The sequence below is a fragment of the Schistocerca gregaria genome, chromosome 2, assembly GCF_023897955.1.
Source record: "Schistocerca gregaria isolate iqSchGreg1 chromosome 2, iqSchGreg1.2, whole genome shotgun sequence".
Lineage (NCBI taxonomy): Eukaryota > Metazoa > Arthropoda > Insecta > Orthoptera > Acrididae > Schistocerca > Schistocerca gregaria.
In genome coordinates this window covers 216794574-216821831 of record NC_064921.1, presented here as the reverse complement: position 1 = coordinate 216821831, position 27258 = coordinate 216794574, and the positions used below count along the sequence as shown (strand labels likewise).

The window sequence follows — 27258 nt, the reverse complement described above, 5'->3', positions numbered from 1 at the left end:
GCTAAATGTATTAGTGACAACATGACAAAACTTGTTTTTTGCTGAACTACCTTCTCAAATAAGTTTGAAAAATATTCTCATAACTTACATACATGATTTACAATTATGAGACAAATTAAGTATAATTCCACAGCACTTTCAAATTTCCATGACAGAAGGTACTTGTAGACAGTAGAGATCCACTAAATTTTTTTTATCTTTTCACTAAATTATTTCATAATAACACTGCTTTTGCACAGCCTCTGAAAGTACAACCCTCCCCCTTCCCCCCACCAGCACCACATCTTTTCTACCTCAGAAACAGTTTTCTGGTTTCATTTCAGTTTGAAAAAGTCTCGATTCCTTCTTAAGCTCTGTTTTCTTTAATAGTATACACTTGCTACCAGAAATATGTAGCTGGTACAAAATATTAGTAAGAAACACCACTTTCTTCCAAAACAGTTTTCCACAAATTACTGTCCTACTATTTTCATTACCTTAAGATATGTTTTGTTATAAACTCATGAGATATAGTCAGGATACTTCGTTATACTACCATCAGATTCATGGTACACACAGTAGAAACCTTCATCTTGTTTCCAGGTACAATAACATACTACATGACACAACTGATTATCACAACACACCACAAGGAATAAAAGATCCTTAACACAAAGCAAACTCATCTTAATTATCATCTCCAAAATAATACAATGCAACCTACACATAATCAAAATCTTATCAAATCATGAAGAAAATCACTTCATTTCATCATCACAGCATTATAGACCTACCTCAACACCACATCATGATACTCATAGACAACTTATATTTCAACACAAATGCAAAACCTACCAAGTCCATGTTTTAAAATACTTGACCATTGTGTATCAGTTATCAAATCATAATCATCTAGCACATGTTCAATATGTCAGAACCTATTTTCCGTCATATTTCAAACAAACATTAATCCAAAAACTTCCTGGCAGATTAAAACTGTGTGCCCGACCGAGACTCGAACTCGAGACCTTTGCCTTTCGCGGGCAAGTGCTCTACCATCTGAGCTACCGAAGCACGACTCACGTCCGGTACTCACAGCTTTACTTCTGCCAGTATCCGTCACTTACCTTCCAAACTCAGATGGTAGAGCACTTGCCCACAAAAGGCAAATGTCCCGAGTTCGAGTCTCGGTCAGGCACACAGTTTTAATCTGCCAGGAAGTTTCATTCATATCAGTGCACACTCCGCTGCAGAGTGAAAATCTCATTATGGAAACATCCCCCAGGCTGTGGTTAAGCCATGTCTCCGCAATACCCTTTCTTTCAGGAGTGCTAGTTCTGCAAAGTTCGCAGGACAGCTTCTGTAAAGTTTGGAAAGTAGGTGACGGATACTGGCAGAAGTAAAGCTGTGAGTACCGGGCGTGAGTCATGCTTCAGTAGCTCAGATGGTAGAGCACTTATATAAGAACGTAGGCTTCCGCGGCCGGTGTCATAGTGATTAAAATTCTTCTGGGTAATATGCCGCGTCATTTCTAAAAAACTAACAACAATAATAAATTAAAACCGACGTTTCGGCCGAATTGCAACGGCCTTCCTCAGGGCACGACTGGTTTTGCATGGGGTAGGTGCTACTATTTATTACAGACTATCGATGTCTGACGTCACGGTTGTAGAATTTTAATTGGCCCTCTAAAATGATTGGCTAGTCATGACGTAAGGGAAGATGGAAGGAAAGGGGCTATTCGTGGATATCCATGTCGTCAACGATTGGTAGCTGACCGCCAATCAGCGTTCCGCTTCTGGTCGGCAAGTTTTCCTCCTGTTGTGCGCGGAAGTGGACTGACAGTTGCTCTACAGCTGTTTATGTAGATACGTCCGTGTCCCGTGTAGCTTCTGCCCCGCGGCCGCTCGCGGCCCGTTGGACTGGGATGGCCGGCAGCCAGGACGCTGGGAGTTTGTAGCCGTCTTCTCTATTGATGTTGTCAGGCTGCTTAATAATTTCGATCGCCTCCCGAATTTTGCGTTCTCGCATCCACGATTCTTTCGCCAGTACTCGTGCTTCCTGGAACCTGATAGGTTGTCCACAGTCACGGTGGTGTTCCGCTATCGCCGATTTATTGTGTTGTGTAGTCGTACGTAGCGTTCGTGTTCTGCTACTCGTAAGCTGATAGGTCTTCCTGTTTCTCCTATGTAGGCAGCTCCGCATTCACACCGTAGTTCGTAAACACCTGCAGTGTTCAGATGGTTGACTGCATCCTTGGTGGAACCTATCATTTCGTGGATCCTGTGACTGCTTCGAAAAATCGGTCTGAAACCTCGTCGGCGGAAGATGTTGCCTAGCCGTTCACTGACGCCTTTTACATATGGTAAGTGTACCATTGGAAGCTTCTCTTCTTTGCCTTCTTCTCGTGTTCTGCTCCCTTTAGTTTTAGCTACCTTTCTTATGATGTTGTCATCATATCCGTTGGCACGAAACGTGTTTTGTAGCTCCTTTAATTCTTCTTTGATATTATTTTCATCGCTTATCCGGTAGGCTCGGGCAGTTAACGTATGCAGAACAGAATACTTTTGAGCTGGGTGGTGGTGGCTCTCAGCGTGCAGGTACCGATTAGTGTGAGTTGGTTTCCGGTACACTTTGTGTCCCAGTTTACCTTCCGCAGCTCTATATACTTCCACATCCAGAAATGGCAAGGTACCATTGTTTTCAGTCTCATGTGTGAACTTTATATTTTTGTGCTGGCTATTTAAGTGCTGGAGGAAGTTTCCCAATTCCCAGTTGTTGGCTACGATATGTGGACGACACATTCGTTATCTGGCCTCACGGTGAAGCGGAATTGGGAAACTTCCTCCAGCACTTAATAGCCAGCACAAAAATATAAAGTTCACACATGAGACTGAAAACAATGGTACCTTGCCATTTCTGGATGTGGAAGTATATAGAGCTGCGGAAGGTAAACTGGGACACAAAGTGTACCGGAAACCAACTCACACTAATCGGTACCTGCACGCTGAGAGCCACCACCACCCAGCTCAAAAGTATTCTGTTCTGCATACGTTAACTGCCCGAGCCTACCGGATAAGCGATGAAAATAATATCAAAGAAGAATTAAAGGAGCTACAAAACACGTTTCGTGCCAACGGATATGATGACAACATCATAAGAAAGGTAGCTAAAACTAAAGGGAGCAGAACACGAGAAGAAGGCAAAGAAGAGAAGCTTCCAATGGTACACTTACCATATGTAAAAGGCGTCAGTGAACGGCTAGGCAACATCTTCCGCCGACGAGGTTTCAGACCGATTTTTCGAAGCAGTCACAGGATCCACGAAATGATAGGTTCCACCAAGGATGCAGTCAACCATCTGAACACTGCAGGTGTTTACGAACTACGGTGTGAATGCGGAGCTGCCTACATAGGAGAAACAGGAAGACCTATCAGCTTACGAGTAGCAGAACACGAACGCTATGTACGACTACAACAACACAATAAATCGGCGATAGCGGAACACCACCGTGACTGTGGACAACCGATCAGGTTCCAGGAAGCATGAGTACTGGCGAAAGAATCGTGGATGCGAGAACGCAAAATTCGGGAGGCGATCGAAATTATTAAGCAGCCTGACAACATCAACAGAGAAGACGGCTACAAACTCCCAGCGTCCTGGCTGCCGGCCATCCCAGTCCAACGGGCCGCGAGCGGCCGCGGGGCAGAAGCTACACGGGACACGGACGTATCTACATAAACAGCTGTAGAGCAACTGTCAGTCCACTTCCGCGCACAACAGGAGGAAAACTTGCCGACCAGAAGCGGAACGCTGATTGGCGGTCAGCTACCAATCGTTGACGACATGGATATCCACGAATAGCCCCTTTCCTTCCATCTTCCCTTACGTCATGACTAGCCAATCATTTTAGAGGGCCAATTAAAATTCTACAACCGTGACGTCAGACATCGATAGTCTGTAATAAATAGTAGCACCTACCCCATGCAAAACCAGTCGTGCCCTGAGGAAGGCCGTTGCAATTCGGCCGAAACGTCGGTTTTAATTTATTATTGTTGTTAGTTTTTTAGAAATGACGCGGCATATTACCCAGAAGAATTTTAATCACGGTAGAGCACTTGCCTGCGAAAGGCAAAGGTCCCGAGTTCGAGTCTCGGTCAGGCACACAGTTTTAATCTGCCAGGAAGTTTCATATCAGTGCACACTCCGCTGCAGAGTGAAAATCTCATTATGGAAACATCCCCCAGGCTGTGGCTAAGCCATGTCTCCGCAATATCCTTTCTTTCAGGAGTGCTAGTTCTGCAAGGTTCGCAGGAGAGCTTCTGTAAAGTTTGGAAGGTAGGTGACGGATACTGGCAGAAGTAAAGCTGTGAGTACCGGGCGTGAGTCGTGCTTCGGTAGCTCAGATGGTAGAGCACTTGCCCGCGAAAGGCAAAGGTCCCGAGTTCGAGTCTCGGTCAGGCACACAGTTTTAATCTGCCAGGAAGTTTCATATCAGCGCACACTCCGCTGCAGAGTGAAAATCTCATTCTGGAAACATCCCCCAGGCTGTGGCTAAGCCATGTCTCCGCAATATCCTTTCTTTCAGGAGTGCTAGTTCTGCAAGGTTCGCAGGAGAGCTTCTGTAAAGTTTGGTAGGTAGGTGACGGATACTGGCAGACGTAAAGCTGTGAGTACTGGGCGTGAGTCGTGCTTCGGTAGCTCAGATGGTAGAGCACTTGCCCGCGAAAGGCAAAGGTCCCGAGTTCGAGTCTCGGTCGGGCACACAGTTTTAATCTGCCAGGAAGTTTCATATCAGCGCACACTCCGCTACAGAGTGAAAATCTCATTCTGGAAACATTAATCCAGATCACACATAAAATTGCTGATATAAGTCATATTTCTCATCTGTTACTAGTTTTCAAAGATAACAATGTAGCCTGAAAAATAACATATTACTTATAAAGTGTTCATTATCTCCAATTCTGAAAAACTCATTCACAGAACTTGGCTTGTCGAATGCGATCTTTTGGACACTAGTGTTGAGTTAACGTGTAATGATATGAATGCAGTTGTTCATTGCACAACACTTCAATAACAAGTTTTTGAAATATATGCTGGAACTGCCTTGCAATTCATGGGTACTTTGGCAAGGTGTTTGGAGAACAATTTCACAACTCGTGTCCTGTACTTATGGAGTACATATAATCCTTGGACTATCTCTTCCGTTACTTATAGATGAAGATTACCAGTTTCTGAAAGATGTTGCTCGAGGCTACAAAAAACATTCAAGTTGGATTCTTGAGGATACTGTGCAGTATATGCAAGAGCAGCAGCAGCAGTAGCTTGGGCATCAGCTGCACACAGCACCAAAAGCATGTAGACGTGTTCATCATTAATGTAATCAGTTGGGAAGCTGCCCTGCAAGAACCTGACAAGACCTGTTATGTTTTTGCATTGCATGTTTAGTAGACATATGCACACAGTTGAATGAATCCCACTGACATGCATTAAGGCTATTGTCATATGGAAAAATGATGTCCTGCTTACAAACAGTGAGAATTAAGGAACCAACATCCAAAAAATAAAAAAAAGAGCCCGACAAGGATTTGAACCATATCTCCATGATAGATGGATGGATGGGTGTGGGTTTAATGTCCCAGCAGTCTACTCAATGAGCTGTGAGGACTGGTACAGGAGTGTTGGGTGATAAACTTTTCTCTGTACATTCCAAAGTGCTGCACAATATGATAGTATTGTAAGCTCCGTGTTTTCAAGCATGTGTTTTCAAAACACACCTGATCTGATTTTTCTAGATAAACTTTTGACTTGAATTTGGATGAGGAATAGCATGCCAACCTCCATGTGTGGCATTTTTTTCTTCACCCTGTATACATGAATAGGTATTATAATAACAGAAACATGAATGACATAACCGTATACTTGTACTGTTCCATAATACAATTATCTGAAACATTTAATTTTTAATTCTGTAATATTAGAAGCAGAAAAGCTTAACTGTTCATTGATCACATAGGATTGTATATATTTTTCTGTAGTTGTGCTCTGACTGAACTGTTGGTAATGTAGACTTTCTTTGAAAGACAAAGTATCTGAATGAAACTGAGGAGAAGTGGGACACTGAATGGCAACACTTCAAGGACAAGTTATGGTTGTTTTTGCAATTTTGTGAAGTGGAAGAAGGACACTCTCAGGGCATTTATCAAAGAAAAACATGTTTTAGTAATTTTCGTAAAATAAATAAATGTGTGTGTGTGTGTGTGTGTGTGTGTGTGTGTGTGTGTGTGTGTGTGTGTGTGTAGAGAGAGAGAGAGAGAGAGAGAGAGAGAGAGAGAGAGAGAGAGAGAGAGAGAGAGAGAGAGAGAGAGAGAGAGAGTGTAATAACTTCAAGTTGAACAAATATATTTCAAGGAAAACGCAATACATGAAAGTCACAGATCAAGTAAACAGAGTAAGACGTGTGTACACTTTAACAGTCAAATCATAACTGAGTCCAAGTCTAGCGGCCACAGGCTGGCTGGCCACTTAGGTGGCACTGCTGCTGCATGGCCGGCAGATAGTGCTGCATGTAGAGGATGCACGTAACAGCGCGGTGGCACTTTGAAAGATTGGCGAGTCACAACACTTTTCCCCCTTTGAATTTTTTGCACAGGTCTTGATGGAGGTGGCCTGTAGATTGCAAACATCCCTAGGTGTTGTTTGACTGGTCATAAAGTCTCAAGGAGGAGGCTTCCCGTATGGATGGGAGTGTCCCCGATGATAACGGGTCGAGATGACAGGAGACATGGGGGATGAATCTGCTCGGGCCCTGTGCACCAATCTCCCATTGCGGTAAGTCTGGTTGTTATAACAGGAGACATGGGCAATGTGTCCGCGTCCATAGGAGAAGGAGGCGAGTAGAGTTGCTCTGACAGATGACGGTCATCTGGTTCCTGCATGGGCACGTCTCCTGGTGGCGTCAGTTCTTGTGCTGGCACCGATATGATGGTGAGAGGATTGCGTTGTGAGTAATGAGAGATTCCCGTATCCCGAGTGTCAGGTAGAGCCAAAGGTGGTGTAGCAGCATCTGGAACAGGCGTTGCCAGCACACAAGGCTGAAGCTGGTCTGAATGACGCAGTGCAACACCCGTTTCCATCTGGGTTTCACACAGACGTTGGCCATAGTGTCGTAAGATGTGGCCCGGACTCCATTTTGAATGCGTGCCATATCCCCGTACCCATACAAGGTCGTCGGCAGTGAACCGGCCAAGCAAAGATACCCGCAGCCGTGAGGTGGAAGGCCGTAGAACATGAAGTAGCATGCTGGGCTGTCGACCATGTAAGAGCTCAGCCGGGCTGTGGTCGCCCATGGTGGGGGTGAAACGGTAAGAAGCCAGAAATTGGAGAAGTGCATCATCAGCAGAAGAAGTCAGGAGTTTCCTCATCTGAGCCTTAAATGTGCGGAACAGTCGTTCAGCCTCACTGTTGGACTGTGGATGCAATGAAGGGGCTGTGATATGCATGACGCCGTGATGGGAACAAAAATCTGCTAAATCGGAAAAGTCAAATTGTGGACCATTATCAGTAACAAGAGAAAATGCAAGCTAGAGCATTGGTGTTGATGCAGTGGTTGGCGATGTGCAATGGACAATGAAAGGAAAGTTAGAGTAGGCATCAATAACGAGAAGCCAACAAGTACCTAAAAAAGGTCCCGCGGAGTCAGCATGAATACGCTCCCAGGGCTTCTCAGGGGAAGGCCACGATGACAAAGATGACTTTGGGGCAGCGGCCAGTGACACACAAGGGCCGCAGGCAGCGACCATATGTGCGATTTCATAGTCGATGCTGGGCCAGTACACATGACAGCGCACCAGAGATTTTGTGCGAGAGACACCACAGTGCCCTTGGTGAAGGAGGCGCCAGACCAAAGTAAGCAAAGACACAGGTACCACAACACACGGTGAAGCATTTTCAGTGGAAAGAAGGATAACACCATCCCTAGCCATGAGGCAGTAACACAAAGTGTAGTAGCTCCGCAACAGATCAGAAGTCTTAGCAGACGGGTGAGGGTCTGTTCAGAACCTGTAGCAGCCGCCAGCCGGTCCCTGGTGATGGGAAACCCGTCCACAACCTGCTGCTCGGCAACATCCAGGTGGAAACACAGAAGTTCGTCCCTATCAAATGCGAGATCAGGACCCATGGGAAGGTGAGACAGTGCATCAGCATTCAGATGTTGAGCTGTTGGCCGGAAACGAATCTCATAATTGAAACGAAACAAGTAAAGATCCCAACGCTGGATGCGGCGTGCAGTCTTGTCAGGAAGTGACGTTGATGAACGAAACAAGGAAACGAAGTGATTTGTGATTCGTAACAAGATGAAATTTGGATCCATATAGAAAAACACCAAACTTATGAAGAGCATAAATAATGGCCAAAACTTCTTTTTCAATTTGAGAATACTTTTGTTGGGCATCCGTGAGTGTTTTGGAGGCATAAGCAATGGGTTGTTCAGAACCGTCAGAAAAACGGTGCACAAGGACTGCACCAACACCATATTGAGAGGTGTCCGTGGCAAGAACAAGATGTTGGCCAGGTCGATAAGTAGCCAGTCACGCAGCCTGTAGCAGCATAGTCTTCAATTTCTGGAAAGCCGCATCGCATGACGCGGACCAGTGAAAAGGCACATTTTTATGCAACAGGCGATGCAACTGCTGAGCCACCAAAGCAGCAGACGGTAAAAACTTGTGATAGTATGCTATTTTCCCCAAGGAGGCCTGCAGTTCCTTAACAGATGTAGGACGAGGAAGGGCATCGATCGCAGCGACAGTTTGCTGAAGTGGACTAATACCATCCCAAGAGAGTTGAAATTCCACGTACTTGACAGATGCCTAGAAAAAATTTGATTTCTGAAGATTACACTTAAGACCGGCAATCTGTAAGACATGAAAAAGTGTGCAGAGATTTTGAAGATGTTCATCAGTGGTGGATCCAGTGACAACAATTTTGTCCTGGTAATTTATACACCCAGGGACAGTGAGCAATAATTTCCAAGAATCGCTGAAAGAGAGCAGGGGTGCTGGCATACCCGAATGGCAATCGTTGGTATTGATAGAGGCCAAAAGGCATGTTAAGGACAAGAAACTGCCAGGAAGAAGTGTCAAGGGGAAGTCGATGATAAACTTTGGACAGGTCAAGCTTAGAAAAATACTGGCCTCCAGCAAGTTTAGTGAACAATTCTTTAGGTCGAGGCAAAGGGTAAGTGTTGATAAGGCATTGAGCATTTACAGTGGCTTTGAAATCGCCACAGAGACGAATATCACTATTTGGCTTAGCAAAGACAATGACAGGAGAGGACCACTCACTAGAAGTGACAGGAAGCAAGACCCCTGAAGCAGTGAGACGATCCAGCTCCCATTTGACCTGATCATGAAGGTCCACAGGAATGGGCCAAGCCCGAAAAAACTTAGGCCGAGCAGTGGGTTTGAGCATGATATGAGCTTCAAAGTCGTTTGCACAGCCTAACCCGGGAGAAGGTAGGAACGAAAATGTCATCTACAAGGAATCCAATTGAGCATAAGGAATAGCATCAGAGATGATATTGACAGAGTCATCTATGGAGAACCCAAAAACGTGAAAGGCATCAAAACCTAAAAGATTCTCCATGTTACTATGGTCGACCACAAATATGGGAACAGTGTGAACAACAGATTTGTAAGATACCTCAGCATCAATTTGTCCCAAGAGAGAAGTCTTCTGTTTATTGTAAGTCCGTAATTGCCTAGTTACAGGTGACAGGATTGGAGAACCCAAGTGAAGATACGCCTGAGAATTGATGATAGTGGCAGCAGAACCAGTATCCACCTGCAAGCCAACATCTTGACCAAGTATTTGGACAGTGAGGAATAACTTCCCTGAACGGGAAGAAGTACAGTTGACAGACAACACAGACTCAGAATCAGCTTCATGTTCATGAACATCATGTATGTGGTCGGATTTGCAAATGGATGACGCATGCCCCCTTTTTTTTTTTTTTGCATTTGTGACACACGGAACATTGTGGACAATCTTCTCGTGAATGTTTTGTAAAACACCACGGACATGAAGGAAGTTGACATTGGTTTTGCTGCAGTTTCTTAGAGGATTGTTTACGGTTAGGCCGAGGCTGCACTTGGGGGCGTACTGTGTCCACGGCGGTCAGCGGGGACACGCCACACGCTTCATCAACATCACACAGAGGTTGTATTTCCCCGACGTCGCCCCATGGCTCTATTTGCGCTCCAGCGGTGTGAGAGATTTTAAAAGACTGAGTGATGGATAGGACTTCATCTAGATTCGGATTTGCCAACTGAAGGGCACGTTGCCTAACTTCTTTGTCGGGCGCCGATTGGATAATAACATCCCGTACCATGGAATCGGCTTAGGATTCTTTGTGAACTTCAGTAACAAATTGACACTTCCTACTGAGGCTGTGGAGTTCAGCAGCCTAAGCACGATAGGATTGATTCAGTTGTTTCTGACAACGATAAAAGGCAACATGAGAGGCTACCACATGCGTTTGCTTTAGAAAATAGACAGACAGAAGTGAGCACATTTCAGCAAAGGACAAAGATGCAGGATCTTTCAAAGGAGCCATTTGCAAGAACAACCGGTACATTTGAGGTGAAATCCATGAAAGGAACAGAGACTTACATGTTTGTTTGTCCGTGACATGAAATGCCAAGAGTGCTGTTGAAGACATTTTTCATAATCAGACCAGTCTTCCGCCATCTCATCGTAAGGAGGAAAAGTAGGTAGAGACAACGATGAGAGACGCCCCGCATTTGATGCCGCGACAAAATCACAAATCGCATTTGTGAGAAGCGTTTGCTTCTATGAGACCTTGCAATAGTTGCTCTAAAGTAGCTATGGAAACGTGGGTCAATGATGGAAAGGAAAAATCACTACCTCGTTGCCAATTGTAATAACTTCAAGTTGAACAAATATATTTTAAGCAAGACGCAATACATAACAGTCACAAATCAAGTAAACAGAGTAAGACGTATGTACACTTGAACAGTCAAATCATAACTGAGTCACAACAGAGAGAGAGAGAGAGAGAGAGAGAGCAGTACTTTGTATAAAATTTCAATGAAATGTAAATAACAGAACTGAATTTGTCACTATTTTGGTTCACCAACAGATGCAGACACTGCAATCACTTTGTATAACAAACCTCCTACTCTGATGCATGCCTACCACGAAAAAGTTTCATCCTTACATGTGATACTTTTGGCGTGGGAGGGGGTATGTATTTTGTAGTAGAATGGAACAGCGTTAGATGAAGAATACTGTTTTCACTTATATCGGAGATTGTGATACTATCACACAATGGGAAGTTATATACATGTACAAGTTTAAACTGTAATATTACTTGCCTAGTGTTCTAAAGAAAACTAGTTGACTTCAGATGAAATTAAACTAATCCTGATACGTTTATGGAGATATTGCATTACAAATCAAAGATATGTCAAATATAATGTATACATAACCCAAATTATTCTTTGTGGAGTTTATACATAGAAGAGTAATAGTGATTACAACAGAGTGCACTGTAAAGACACAGAATTCATCTTAGGAACAAAAGTTATACTGCAACTGTAAAGTAATTAACAGAAATAATTAAGATTTTGTTACCGATGTACATATAATGAAATTTTAATATGAAAACATGTCATACTTCGACATAATATATGTGTCAGGGACATTGTAATCACCTTTAAAGCTAAAATCCATAACTGGTTCTATGGAAGCATGTAAATGTTAATTGTAAATTCAGTTATGTTCGATTTTAACAACATGTAATGTGACTATGAAATTGTTGGAACTTACATAAGCACCCAAACCAGTAGCCAAATTGTGTTACTATTGCATCTTCGTTGCAGGAGTTAGTATTGAGTTAGCACAGCATCACTCTTAGGTCAGTTTTTGGGCACTAACCCCATTTCAGTTTTATCTGTGTTGTGATACAGAAAACATATTTTAAAAGTATTTTGTGTGTTTTGACTACATTATATTTTTTGGTGAACTCATCACAAATTGTCTGACATTATGTAAAACCAAACCCAGATGATATTTTAAGTGAAGGAACTGCATTAAACTTGAATTACCAACCTCAGTCATATCTTCCACAACTAAGTTAAGTAACTGGAATGAAGCCCTTTAAGCTGGTTATGTTTTAAGAGTCTGACTCCCTCAAACTCTTGTGTTCAGCATCTGTTTTGTCTATCTAGTAGTTTTTTTAACTCGTTGTTTGAGAACATCATTCAGATCTTCATGCATGCAATAACAGATCCTCCTATGCTTCCCTAGGAAACATATTCCCACATCTATCCTCATATACGAATCACTTATGATACGAACACTTGCAGTACATTGATAGGTAATCCTCTTATCTCTCCTTTTGCACTGTTAATACATACTGGATTCTTCTTGAAATGCTCCATTTCCTGATATCCTTACTCCTCCAAAAAGAGCCTTCCTGGTGCCCAATGGCATGATATGATACAAATTAAGCCTCCATCATCTTGTTTGCAGAGTAATCAATTTATCCCTCATGATGAACGAACTCTGCAACAGCAATCCACTGATGACAGTTTCCCTTAGATAGAATTTTGTGTGTGTACATTTCAGCATGTGTCACTAAAGGTCAGTTCTGGCACAAGGTTTACTCCCAGGATTGTGCTGCTCCCTTCATCTACAACACACTCATCATGCACATCAGACTGTGCTTGCATTGTAAACACCTCGTGGCTTGCATAACCAGCTTGCTCTGCAAAACTTTGACCTAGTGCTCATGCTACTGTAATATTATGAACCTCAGGTATACACTTCTCAAAAGATTTTGCCTTGTTGTTCTGTTCATTAACTTCACAAACATGTCTCCCCTTCCTTTCCCTATGCCCACCCTGCTTCTGAGAAAAGAGTTGAATATTTATCATTCTTTTTCAGAACATCTGAGACACAACCACCAGCATCCACATCAACAATCTTGTGCATTCCTCATTGTATCTCCAATAACCTCACCATCTGCAGTTGCACTCTGCATGATGCAAAAATCAATGGCACACATACTCCCCTCTGGCTCTGACTTCACAACGGCTAGACAGCTCCCATTTTCACCCAATGAGATATCCATCTCTTGAATCATCCATGTTGTTATCCACACTCTTATTCACTCCCATACATGATACTTTCTCTCCATTACCACTTACATCATCATCCCACAACAAAACAGCAAAAACAAAATCAGAAGGACACTTAACTGATGCAATACCAAAATACATCTTACTGTAACTTAATTTGTCTGTTTGAGTGGCTGCCTGTAGTTACTACTTCACACACTAAAACAATGAATACTTCTTGACAGCCCTTAGCTTCACCTCTTGAATTGCTACACATTCTTAACTACATGTAGATATTACCTTATATATTCCTGGATAATGAGCCACACCCCCACAATTACGCATCTTCATCCATCGATGGCAATTGTAGGATTTTAGATACTGCTTCTGACACCAACTGAATGCAACGCAGGTGCAGGATTGGGCTGTGGCAATAGGTGATTGTGAGGATGCAAGTGCTGGCAGCTCATTCAAACAGTACCAATAAGGCAGTCATCACAATTCTTGAAGCTACACTCAGATGCTGTGAGGTGGCAGCCATAGCTCTTACAGCACATGGTGGGATAGGCATGTGTGGCACAGAGTCAGGTAGCATCCGGCCGGCAGGCTCTCACTTATGCATCCCAGAATGCTAACATCTGTAGCCAGCTAGCAGCAGGTGACCTAGTTACACATGCCACACTATGCAGGTGCTATCAGCAGTGCAGGAGACAACTGCAAAACCTGCACAAAATGTCGGCCTACCAGTGGGAAGTCCTGCCTATGAAAGTGATGGCACGAGCTGCCACAGTACCCACTTCGATGTTGATAGGAGGGCGACTGTACTGCCCGGGTCACAACCTGCTGCTCCTTGGGCAGGAGTTGAGCTGCTGCTGGGCAAGACTGGAGTGGCTCATCAGTGAAGCACCACAAAGACCCAGAAGGCAGACTTAATAATAGATGGCAACTAGCAACTGGCAGTGCTCATAGTGGCTATTTGCTGTCCTGTGGTGGACAGTGCCTAGTGTAGACCCCTCCTCATAGCTGGTCTGCCAGGCTGTGAATAGCTCTGTCACAGCATTTTGTTAGAGGTAGTGGTTCATTTGTAGTGCTGATGTGCTGCCTCTAGTCACTTCACTGACAACATTTCCATGGCCTGCCAATGAGGAAACCACTTGGCTCGTTTTGTAAGACTGCTGTGCAGGCAAGTTCGTGGTGCTGGGCCTAGCCTGTCTCACTATACAAAAACCACTCTGTTGTTGTAATTGGCTTGCCATCATCTTGTGCAGCTAGCTTCTTCCAGTTTCTGCAATGCTGTGCCACAGCTCGAACCCAAAGTGCAATGCAAGGAACTGTAAACCCAATAATAAAGAACAAAATGCAAGTACTGGTCAAGGTAATGCATGTTTTACACGTATTCCACACTACACTCAGGAATATGTAAATATCTACTTGATACAGGACTTCAATGTAATAGGTAGTAATATTTACTGGTATACTAAAATACATACTTCATGCATATACCAATGCTCCATCTCAGTCAGTACTTTGTATCAAGATGTCGTGCTCTTTGAAGGATACATAAACACTGTGACCTGTGTGACATGTTGCATTGTCCTGCTGGTAGATGTCATCATACTAAAGAAAAACAAACTGCACATAGTGGTGGACATGGTCCTCAAGGATAGATGCATATTTATGATGATACATTATTACTTCCTGAATCATGAGATTCAAAGCTACAAAAGCATTCCTCAGGCTATAAGACTCCTTCCTCCAGCCTCGAATCTCTGCTTTCAGATGTATCATGCCATAGACGTCAACAGCCATATGTCCAATGAAGCATAAAACATGATTAATCTAAAAAGGCTACCTGTCGCCACTCAGTGGGTGTCTGGTTGGGGCATTAGCATGCTAATTCTGGCCTTCAATGATCATGCCCTTCTGGATGATCACTCCATTTCCACATTACAATGACTGCATTGTTTTCCAAGACCCCTCCCCCCCTCGCCGAAATGCTTTATGTACCCCCCCACTGCTGGTGCTGCCATCTGTCATCTGTGAGTGGTTACTGCACATTGACATTGAACATAGGCGGTGGTCACATTAATGCAACTGGAAATCATATCACTTACAAATTCAGTTTAAATCTATAACTCACAAAAGGTTTTAACTTATTATCACTATCATTTTGACATAAGATTTTGGAGACACCCTGGACATTTCTTCAACAGTAGGTTACTTGTGCACAGCTCCAAGAGCTACCACACTTTGCTGTACAAGTTGTCTGATGTAATGATAAAGTATCTAGTGATGAGAAGCAGTGCAGTCTTTCAACAGACAATGAGCAGCAAACAAATCTACTATTAGGAGGACACTACCATGAAGAAAGCTTCACTTGAGTCCAGTAGAAAAACTGAACCAATAGCTCATATGTGATAATGTGCACAGTTTGTTATTTCAAATAGTTTATATCATGGATTTACATAAAAAGAACTTGTTATCACATACGAGGGCCATTCAATTAGTAATGCAACACATGTTTCTTTTCTGAAAGCAGGATGGTTGCATTCAGGGTTCTGAAACAACACATTATTTCACACTCTTTTGGCTACAAAACCCTATTTTTCAATGTAATCTCTGGCCGACATCAGAGCCAACATCTTGCTGAATCTATAATCCCCCATCATCCATGTACTGCTTCCCGTGGAGTGCTTCCTTCACTGGGCCAAACAGATGGAAGTTGGAAGGTGCGACATATGGGCTGTAGGTTGGATAAGGAAGAACAGTCCACTGAAATGTTGTGAGCGCTCTTGGTGCAAAGACTTGTGTGAGGCCCAGCATTGTCATGGAGATGGAGAAGTTCATTGAATTTTTTGGTGATGAACACACTGAATGAGAGTGTCTGCATGTTCCAATGTTTCAGGAGTCACAGCCACATGCAGCTGGCCAGCACACAAGAGATCAGACAGATGATGAGAGACACCTCAGCCAATGACTCACCATTTTCTTTTGTTCACTGCCAGGTCTCCATAGACATTCTGCAAGCACCTCTAAATATCTGCGATACTCTGGTTTTCCACCAAAAGAAACTACCGGTAGCTCTCTGCTTGGAACACACCTCCATTGCCTACGCCATTTTGAAGGGTACATAAAGTGCTGCAACCTATTGGAACTTAATGAAACGGTAGGGGCTGGTGTGGGAATATTCCACAATGTCCCACAACAAATTATGCATTTTTTCAACCAAAATGGTGGAGAGAAGAAAATGTGTTGCATTAGTTATTGAATACCCTTTGCAAAAAGATTGCTTTCTGGGCATTCTGTGATTTTATGTAGACTAGATGGATTTTGGAGTAAGGATTTCAGAGTAATCGTTTTTGAAATCATACTGGAGTGACAGTGATTGTGTTTAACAGACTAAACAACACTCATTCCACATTGCAACAAATTTTATCACTGGTATCAGTCAAAAATGACCACTTTCAGACCAGTACCTGAGTATATACACAACTTTTTTTTTCTTTATTGCTTGTATGTTAATTTGTAAGATGAACAGCTGTACCAAACATGGCCTAAAGTTAATTTCAGAATTACTGGTCTGAAGAGGTCACTTTTTACTAAAACCAGTTACATCAATTAATAAATTAATATTTGTTACAACTTGGACTGACCTTTTTATACGAGATAAGAGTAATTTACCTGAGTACAACAAAGTCGAGGTCCAGGTAGACACCGCCATATTTCCAGAGCGCCACCAGTCGCATGACGTCAGAGGCATGCTCTATTGGCCAGTGACTGGCAGCAAGAGCGCCTTGCTCTATGAGTGGCGTGTATAGTGGCGTGTCACTCAGGAATTCTGCCAGAGGCACATACACCGCTGTGGCACCCGCTGGCACCCAATGGACAGGGAGCGGTGTAACACACGTGTGCAGCACATAGATATGCCACCCAGGATGGTGCCGTGCTGCAGATTCCACAGCGCATGCTTGCCTCGGTCTCAGCCCAGACCACGACACATTCTGTAAAACGTAAGAAAAATGTGTGCCTAGAGCAAACACTTAAATATGTCGTTGAGAGCTATTTTTACTGTCTTCATTTTTCTTCCTTGCTCTGCAGATTAAGGGTTTTAAAATGTAAATTTGAAAATAGGCTTTATTAGGCTCAGTGCCGAGATTAAAAAGGGGGAGGGTACAAGGCAGTGGCGGATACAGAAAAACCTCAAGGAGGGGACGCTAGGTATGGGAAACAATTGTTACGTTATTAATAAAAATATTTTTACGAGTCTCGTAACAATATTTTTACTGAAAAATTGCTATGAACTACTATTATTAATACTTCACAATCAACTGATCACTCTCACTCTGAACTTCTCTTCACACTTGCACTTGCTACAAGTAGGACTTTTTACTTATTCATTCTTCAGTCTTAATATTTCTGCTTCTGAATGTAAACTAGCATCCTATTTGGCGAATAGTCCGAATTTATAACGCTACGTATCGAAGGTTCTCTGTACAAAAAAACAGCAGACTGTTCGCGACCTTTCTCAATCAAATATCAGACAGAATAACGCATCGAGATCACTGGAATGGCCGCGAGTTTTATCGGAGGTATGTGTTAGCTATCTGTGTGTCAGACTGAAACGTATAAAATACGCTGACGCGGGTGCTACATACGAAAGTACAACTATTCGATTCAGTCGAGTCGACTGACGAAAGAAACGAACGAATAGCGTGCGGACTGACTGGCGGAGGTGGTGCGGGTGGGAATGCGGCCCCCCGCGCGCCATATGTATTCGCCACTGGTACGGGGCATATCTCCGGTCGTGGGGGTGGGGTCTTCATACTTAGAAATGTGTTAGAAATTTTATAATCATGATGTTTAGTAAACGGATAATAGTGTATCAAATTGCAAGTTAAAAAAATGGCTCTGAGCACTATGGGACTTAACTTCTGAGGTCATCAGTCCCGTAGAACTTAGAACTACTTAAACCTAACTAACCTAAGGACATCAAACACATCCATGCCCGAGGCAGGATTCGAACCTGCGACCGTAGCGGTCGCTCGGTTCCAGACTGTAGCGCCTAGAACCGCTCGTCCACTCTGGCCGGCTGCAATTTAAAAATAATCTTTTCATCCACTTAAGAAAAATCAGCTTTATAGTCAGCCACTATATAAACCAGGGCCAGCCAAACGCTGCACTGTGTGCAGACGTGCGGAAGTGCTGCACATGTGCGCACGTGTGCGACAGCAAGTGACAGCGACATCTGTTATTAGACATGTGTCCTAAATGAACGGCGGCGGCTCCACTTCCCTCTTTATGTGGTACAAGCTAGAGCGCAACATACCCAGTCTCGTTTACTCTTGGTAACCGTAACCTTAACAGAGAAGTACTGAGAAATGGCAGGTACTGTGAAAAAGCAAAGGACGGGAGATCTATGTTCTCAGTCGTTTAAAAATGACTGGGAACTGCAATTCTTTTTTGTAGCCGTTGGTGAAAACTCACAGTGTTTGCTGTGCCGCCGAATAATAGGCGGCCATCGTAAGTTTTCAATTGAAAGACACTACAATACACATAACAAAGACGAGTGTAGTGTACTCAACAGTAAAGAACGGCAAGCAAAATTAAATGTCCTTAAGAAAATGGATGCGACACATCAACTCTATTATCATTTTTCATCACCAGTGATAAACGTGTTTGGATTTATTCCTCTCATAATTAAAAATTATTGTTTACTAACTGTGTATTAGTGCCTCATTCTGCTCCATGTTACATTATTATTAGGAAAGTTGGTCATTAAACCGATTCTTCCAATGTATACTTACATTTAGGTTTTTTTTTTTTTAATGTGTGTAGGGCTACGCTCAGCTGAAGTCGATGAAACATAACATATATCTAATTGTCGGTTATTATGCAGATTTCAGACGGAACTGGTGAAAAATATAGCAACAATGGTATTGAAATAACAGGTGATCATCGAGAGTTCTGCGGTTATCATTCTGTTAAGAGGTCAGTGAGACCGAAATTATGTGGGTGTAACTGAGGGCATCGAGAATTAGTTATAAGAAACCTTGCATTAGTTTAATGTTATTTGAAATCATGAATAAGGTTCGTTGGAAGTCGCTAAGTGCCCTCTTTCTTAAATACTAAATCAAAAAATTACGCGTATTTACGTGCCGTCAGTCAAGCTGCCTTAATACAAACCCACGGTTGCCGGCCGGTGTGGCCGTGCGGTTCTAGGCGCTTCAGTCTGGAACCGTGCGACCGCTACGGTCGCAGGTTCGAATCGTGCCTCGGGCATGGATGTGTGTGATGTCCTTAGGTTAGTTACGTTTAAGTAGTTCTAAGTTCTAGGGGATTGATGACCTCAGATGTTAAGTCCCCTAGTGCTCAGAGCCATTTTGAAACCCACGGTTGTTAACTGTATTACTTGTCTTACTGGGTTTAACTGTTAACATAAAAGTAGACGTCTCGATGAGTAGACTGCGACAGTATTTTAAATGTTTAATATGCGAAATACCTTCCCATGGTTGGCTTGCAAGCTGTGGAAAGAGCACTAGAATGCTCCGGTACAGAGTATCCCAGCAAGTGTATAAAGCCACATCTGTGCTAAGAAACTGCACTACATGAACGCTGACGGCTGCGGCGTGCACGCTATGACCCGGAAGTTGCACACGTGCAGGAGCACCGCACGAGTGCAGAATTTCTGGCCGGCCCTGATATAAATGCTACACGCAACATTCATTTGAAAATGACCATGCATTTATGATCACGATGGTTTTTTACTACTCTCTACTAAGTGCCTAGAGGCTACATGGAGAGGGAAAAATTACTGTTAATGGATGTATAGGCCATGATCTGTCATTGAAAAATCTTGCGGGTCTTTTTTTTAGTGAAATGAATTTACCCACCTGTCTTCCAGAAAAGAAAGGTAAGAAAAGCAAAGCCCGAAGAGGCAATCACTAACTGTTTCTTTATCCAAATACTTTCCACTCGTGGAGTAAATTAAGATGGCAAAGGAATGAGTAATCAACATGTTAAACATGGCTCTGGTGGACCTATAATTATGGTTGTTGAGCTTAAAAACACAGGTGAAAAGCCTAGCGCACGCGATTTTAGTGATGACTTTTGCGTAAGTGGCACTGAGAAAAAGTGATGATATGGATAGTAATGATGAGAAAATTACTGAGAAACGTAATGTTTCAAAAAGAATCGTGAAACCTTATGTGGTCATTTCCACTGTGTGATATCAGGTAGGTTGTTAACGATAGCTGTGGTTGTCACTCTTTCCCGGTTTATTGTACTCAAGAAAGCTGTATTTCATCATGCATTGGTGTTTCGTGTTTTGTGTGCTGATGTAACATGGCAGATGGATCCATGCCACATCTGTAAACAAAGTTATGGAGAGAATGTCTGAACGGTGGACAAGAAACCCGTGAAACCATCAACAGTAACGCATCCTTCTCTTATGATCTGTTTCTTGCAGTACTTGGATCATGTGCATTCTGTATGGTCGCAGTGCGGTTTTCTTCGCAGCCATCTGACATGTGCCACATGAATTGCTTGACTCGTGGCTCATTCGACGCAACGATTTCCTTGGAGAGCTCTCCAAGAGTCTTCGAACATTATCAATAACCAGTGCACTCAGTGATTGTTTATGTTTAGTACACCCGTTGTCTCCAGCTTTCTTACAATCGATAAAACTATTACCTTTCTTGGAACATCGCGCACACTGTATTCTCTCCGGAATGCTCATTGTGTTGTATCCAGTGTGTATTTTCCAGCACGATTTCACCTTAAAAACTCGCTCTCGAAGTGTGTACTACATGTTTCTGCCATCTAAAGACTGCGAAGAGTCGCTGATGTGTTCGTTATTACCACGCGGCCCGAACTACACACTCACGGATTTCACAAACTGGGACCGGCAAGGCTACGAACGAACTAATACGAGCCGAGCAAGCGCGGCGATATGCTGCACATAGTCCAGTCAAAGGGTGTTCAAATGATGGGAGTAGAGTGCATAGAATGTGCGAATATTTTTGATTTCAGGACCTTATTAGGAGTAGTTAGGAGGTAAACGTACTAAGTTCTCCCCGTCCCTGGGTGGCGAGCTAAAGGCGTGAAGAGGGAGGTGGGGGGGGGGGGGGGGTGGAGGCATAGAAAGGTCTTTTTTATTATTATTATTTTTCCGTTATATCTCGTAAACGGTGCACTGTAGAAACTAAGATTCCGGATAAAAATGAAAGCTTTTTTTTAAATTTCCCATAAAATTGTTTCAATAAATATTTGACTGATTCCCAACGTTTTTCTTGAAATATGTTACTGAAAATCGATGCTTTCCGAAAAAAACATTTTTACCTCGCTCTTTCAGTCAGACATTTGCTTCTAGTGCCTCCCACGACAGTTTTTCATAAAAATGGTCAAAGACGAAGCTGTAGAGCATTAAATGTCCAATTTCGGACACAGGGTGAGTCAGGAGGAACGGTACATGCTTTGAGGGGTGATAGTATTAGTGATTCTGAACAAAAAAACGTCATATGGACGTGTGCTCTATTGCGAATGGTTCCCGAGACAGAACACATTTAATATCACTTTTGTGTGTTTTTCTTGAATAACTCGAAAACCGCACCCTCCAGCGAAAACGTGTCGCAGTCCAAAATTAAACTATATTAAATTTCCTACGAAAAAGGTCCTATTCATTTTTTTTCTCTAGAACTAATGGTTTGTGGGAAGAGAGCGAGAGAAATGTTGAAAAACTCACTCGACGCGCATGCGCTGTAGCTTACGTAGTTTTTGTAGGCCAATTTGAGGTATTTTCCCGACTTGATAGACAGCAAGTACCCCATATCAAATTATTCGCCTCAACTTGCAACCTCAATATGCTACCATGATGAAGTTAGTTTCTCCTTTAGCGTGTTCACCTGGTTTTTCCACAGACTCAAAAGGTCCCTCCGTGTTTTGATAAACTTCACTATCGTTTTCAATAATCAAAGTTCTACTGTGCTATGGAACAGTTAATGGCAAGTGTGCAGTATCATTGGATGAAGAGAGTCAAAGTTAGATGCATCAGCAATATGTCCATTCTGCATTGACATGCCGTTCACTAGACGTGTCGATACTTGGTATCAGACGCACACCCACAATGAAGTACTGTACCCAACCAACATATCATGTGCCAGACGTAGGTGTGAGTTTTCTGATCTACAGCTAAGTCCTCGTTTCGTCGTTATGAAGAGGTGACCATACAGTCTTCCACAGTAATGATATTCGAAATGGATAAGGACTTGGTACTTCTTGATAAGATAATGGGCCGCCAACCATAATGTGTATCCACAGCTCAGGAACAGGGCTGACGCATAAAAATTATTCCTCACGACGATGTAACTCCCTCAAATAATGGATTCAGTTCAATCTTACAGCTCCTTATGTATGATGTTCACTAACTAGAGATATTTTATTTGGATAAAGATATTTTGAAAATACGTATTTTGCGTTTTGTATTCAAACACTTTTATTTGAAACCAGTTTGTATTTACATTTGAAAAAGAACAAAATTTAATTTAAATGCTTTTAGTAAACTATTTTGCACATCTCTGACCGTGGACAATTGCAGAAGTCCGTGAGACCTCTGCACTTGAAATTAGCAACACTGGCGGGGATGCACGTCACAGAACGTTACGGAATATGGCGAAACGAGTACAGTTGAGCATCGATGCTGGTGGAGGCGACTTCAGACGTTTGTAGTGGGGACTTTGTATGTACGTATGTACTCTCCCAATTGTGTATTATCATCTCCCACAATCCCATTATTGGTTCAAATCTTATGACTCATTAAAGTATTTCAGGTTTATATGAATCGCACAATATTTGAATTATTGTAGGATTTGTTACGCACTCTGTATGTGATTGCACTCTGGTCAGACAGCTTGTAGGTATTTTACACCTGTGAGCTTATATATGAGCTTTTATCTGACAAGGAGACCTTGTGGACTGACCTTGTCCGATGTCCTTTGTTATATTTGTAGAATTTGATAGTTTGCGACCAGGCATCTGTTTATTAAAACAGTGCGACAGAAAAAAAAACTCGAAAAGGTTGCCTAGAAATGACAATTTTCGAGCTCAAGTAAGTAAAAAGCATTCACAAAATGGGTGTAGGTAACTGTAATTTAATGAATAGCATAGAAGTTTCATACTGAAGGAAAGTCAAGTTGGATCCTGTTTTTCACACAATTTTTTATGTTTGTATTTTAAAGTCTATATTTTTTTGCCAAGTGTAAATTACAATAGACAAACACTAAATCATAAATTATATTTCATTTTCAATTTTGGGTCACACGAAACAAATAAAGATTTGATACAGACATCTGAAATGACACAAATATACATCAATAATACACCAGAAAGAATTTTCACTCTGCAGCAGCGTGTGTGCTGAAATGAAACTTCTTCGCCAAAAACAGAATTATTCTGCCAGGACGTTTTATAAATAATACTGGTGCACTTCGTATGCTCGTTTCTCCACAGAATAAAGAAAAGACAATCATGGGCTTTCGCAGTAAATAGAGGAGATATAGAATTCCCAGAAGAATGTAATTGCATTTGACCAGCAGTCCAACCTTTTGAATTGTTATGTACTAGAATCTACGATATGACTCCTCTGAGGGACGGCTGTCATGTTATTTGTTTGCTTTCCCACTTCCCTAACAGTGTCTCTCAAAGTTTTACACGATTAAATTAATTTGTTTCTGTAAACAGCATTCATTCTACCAAATATGTAAACGCGCCAATTTTTTGGTGGTTTACGTTTCTGTAAATTATCGTGCACACGACCATCACACTTTATGTAGCCTTTTATCTTCCAATCCTTGCTGATAACGTGATGTTTGAATTTCATTTTGCCACGATCGAGAACACCAGGTTTTGCTTCGGTTTCACTACTACCACAAAATGTTGACTCTGATAAATTCTAAGTGATGTGTAAATGATTTGACATCCACTGTTATTAGATCAAATGAAGACATTAGTCCTACGTCTTGTGGGCAATGGTATGTGACCATGTGTTGTATGGTATGGGGGCAGTGCCATGTTTGTCATCTGTCCTAATGAACGAAAGTCTACTTAAATATAGACAGTTTCAAGTATTCATTCACGATAAAAAAAAATGTACACATCCCTACATGTTCATGAGGGCTTTTAAAAATGTACTACACAGCTTATAGACTGATAAACAAAGAATTCTGCACTTCACAGACTTCATCCAAGAGGAAACTGCCCTTTGGGCCACTGAGACTGAAGAATTGGTAAGATTATGCTCAATTTGAATAGGCATTTTTGCCAAAGAATTGGTCTCAGTTTGTGCAGAAACGACTTAGAAAGGAGGATTTAATCCAGAGCCCTTTAACACCAGACAGGGTAGCTTCCGAAAATATTTTGAAAAATGTCTGGGTCAAACCTTTATTCAACTAGGTCACTCTCAGAATTTTAAAGGCCAAACGGCCAATGGATCTCCAGGATAAATTAGTACAAGTACCAAAAACCGACCTTCGTCACTTAATGTCAGTCTTGGATTCTCTTGTCTTATACAAGAGGATCCAAGAGTGAACAACCACAACGGTAGTGATGTGGCACAATCTTCTCCGACATACGAGGTGGAATCCAAAATTTTCGGAACTGGTGCTGCTATATGGAAAGTAGGAGTAGTAGATCTTTGCATCACTAGATGACGAGAGCTGCATATCTGATGAACCGGTGTGCGGCGTGGCACTCAGCTGGGAGGACATGTTGCATGTCCACAGAGATTTCTGTAATACTCTGTGTTTGGTGTGTGTCGATTTTACGACGGGTCAGTGAATAGAACAGCGCATGTGCATCAAATTCTGTGCGAATCTCTGCGAAAATGCTATGGAGACCCTTGAAATGATTAAACAAGTGTTTGAGGTACAGAGCATGAGCCATAAGCGCGTGTTTGAGTGGCTTGCTCGGTTCAGAGCCGGCCTTACAGACATCGAAGATGATACTCACGCTGGGAGACCCGTTAGCCGCACAAGGTGAGACATTTTTGCCAAACTTCAATAGCTGCTCTGTGTGGATCGACGTCGAACCATTGAAGGGCGAAGTGGGTATTGGTTATGAGACATGTCAACGAATGTGTCACTGCAGAATATGTGCCAAGGATCTTGTCTGCTGATCAGAAGGCACAGCGTGTTGAAGTGTGCACGGGCCTTCGTCAGACCGCATCTGATGATCCAACCTTCTTGTCACGGGTTATCACCGGCGACAAGAGCTGGATTTATGGTTATGACCCAGAGACAAAGCAGCAATCGTCCCATTAGAAGACCTCGGGCTCTTCAAGGCCCAAAAAAGTGAGACAGGTGAAGTGCAAAGTGAGCAGCATGATCATCGTTTTCCTTGATACCAAGGGAACTGTGCACAAAGAATTCGTCCCACCCAGCCAAACAGAGAATTCCGCTTACTACTATGACGTTTTGCGACGACTCCGTGAAAATGTGCGGCGACGACGGCCCGAAATCTGGCATCAAGGGAACTGGCCGCTGCATCACGACAACGCGCCCTGTCACACGTCCTTGCTCACCAGGACATTTTCGGCAGAAAACGACATGGCGGTTGTACCCCACCCACTGTACTCGACAGATTTGGTATCTTGCGACTTCGAGCTATTCTCAAAACTGAAACTCAAGTTGAAAGGCCTTCGGTTCGACACTAGAGAGGATTCAAGAAGCATCGCTGGCGGTGATAAAAACCCTCAAAGAATAGGACTTCCAGAAAACGTTTGACCAGTGGCAGAAGCGTTGGGACCGGTGTGTACATGTGGATGGGAACTACTTCGAGGGTGATGGTGACCATTAGTCCAAAAGTAAGGGTTTCGACAGATGGCAGCACCAATCCCGAAAATTTTGGGTAGCACCTCGTAGGTACAGTGGTACTATAACAGTGACCAATACATTATGTAATGCAACTGGGTTTACCTCCCACGCAAAATCCGGAGTACATACATCGTGGACTACGTGAGTTCAATAAAAGAAAGTGAGGTGACAGCCACTATTCGCCAGGATAGTACGGAAATGATCACTCGCCAGACCACCATAGTAACTGAAATAACTTCTGCAGCTGGGATTCTCCCATGGGAGGTTATGACAATAAAAGTTCAAATAAAACAATTTGTCTGTGTCAGTCACTTTTTTATTTTCTCCCACGAAGCCTTTCGAGAGTTTATACTCTCCCATCTTCAGTTGGGAAACAGCAGTAACTTGTTACATGTGTACCAGTTGGATGCAGCCTGACTGACACAGATAAATTGTTTTATTTGAACGATTATCGTCAAAATAATGGCAGTTTCCTAAAAGAAAATAGATCCACCATGGATGACGTAAGGTCAGGTCATGACAAACTGCAAACGCATAATCATAATAAAAGAAATAAAATGCACAAGGCACCATTACAAACTTGTACCATAAAAGGTGACTGGCAAACCCAACACGCAACAGTAAATACGACTGCATTGTCAGACGCCTCTCCAGTATGGTGTTGACAATGTAGACGCGGTCATGCTAAGCCCTCAAAGCTCACCATGGGCTGGCTGTGGGCAATGTAGAGAATCCAATAAATATACTATGTTACAACGATGACACAGATATCATGGATGAACTATCCACAGATCAGTTTAAATGCAGTAATAAGACTAAAGAGATTGTACAAGTTAGTATACATGCAATGGTAGGTGGTATACTGAGTAACACTGACTGATACAGTTGCTATGGTGCCACGTCAGTTATACAGTAAAATACGTGAGGTTACAAATGTACCTACATATCCTGTAGAGTCATGGCAGCTATTGATGTTAAATTACGATGTATCAAGATAAATTCACAGGTAGAAACAAGTTTAGGAAATGGAGTGACAAAATAATATTTCTTAATCACCAACGGATTAATAGTAGCCTGTATTTTGAGCACTGACTTGTTATGGGAGAAGGACGCAGTAATAGACATGTCTTTCTGTAAATGCTATTTGGACAATAGTAGCCAAAGGATTATAATAGAGCTGGTAAAGACAATAGTAGACCATGGCAAGTAATGCCAAGGGTTAAAAGTAAAGTTAACTGAAATCAAGACAGTACCCATCTGTAGCACGTATATACAAA

The 27258-nt window shown here is 42.6% G+C and overlaps 1 protein-coding gene across 5 annotated transcripts in view; it reads right to left on the bottom strand.

Moving 5' to 3' along the window:
* LOC126336711 (lactosylceramide 4-alpha-galactosyltransferase-like) overlaps positions 1–27258 on the bottom strand; it is a 518899-nt gene that overhangs the window by 54732 nt on the left and 436909 nt on the right. For all 5 annotated transcript variants that reach the window (XM_050000685.1, XM_050000681.1, XM_050000684.1 and 2 more), the window contains one exon: positions 16800–17119. In XM_050000685.1, the coding sequence (XP_049856642.1) occupies positions 16800–17119 (320 nt within the window). The remainder of the gene's footprint in view (positions 1–16799; positions 17120–27258) is intronic.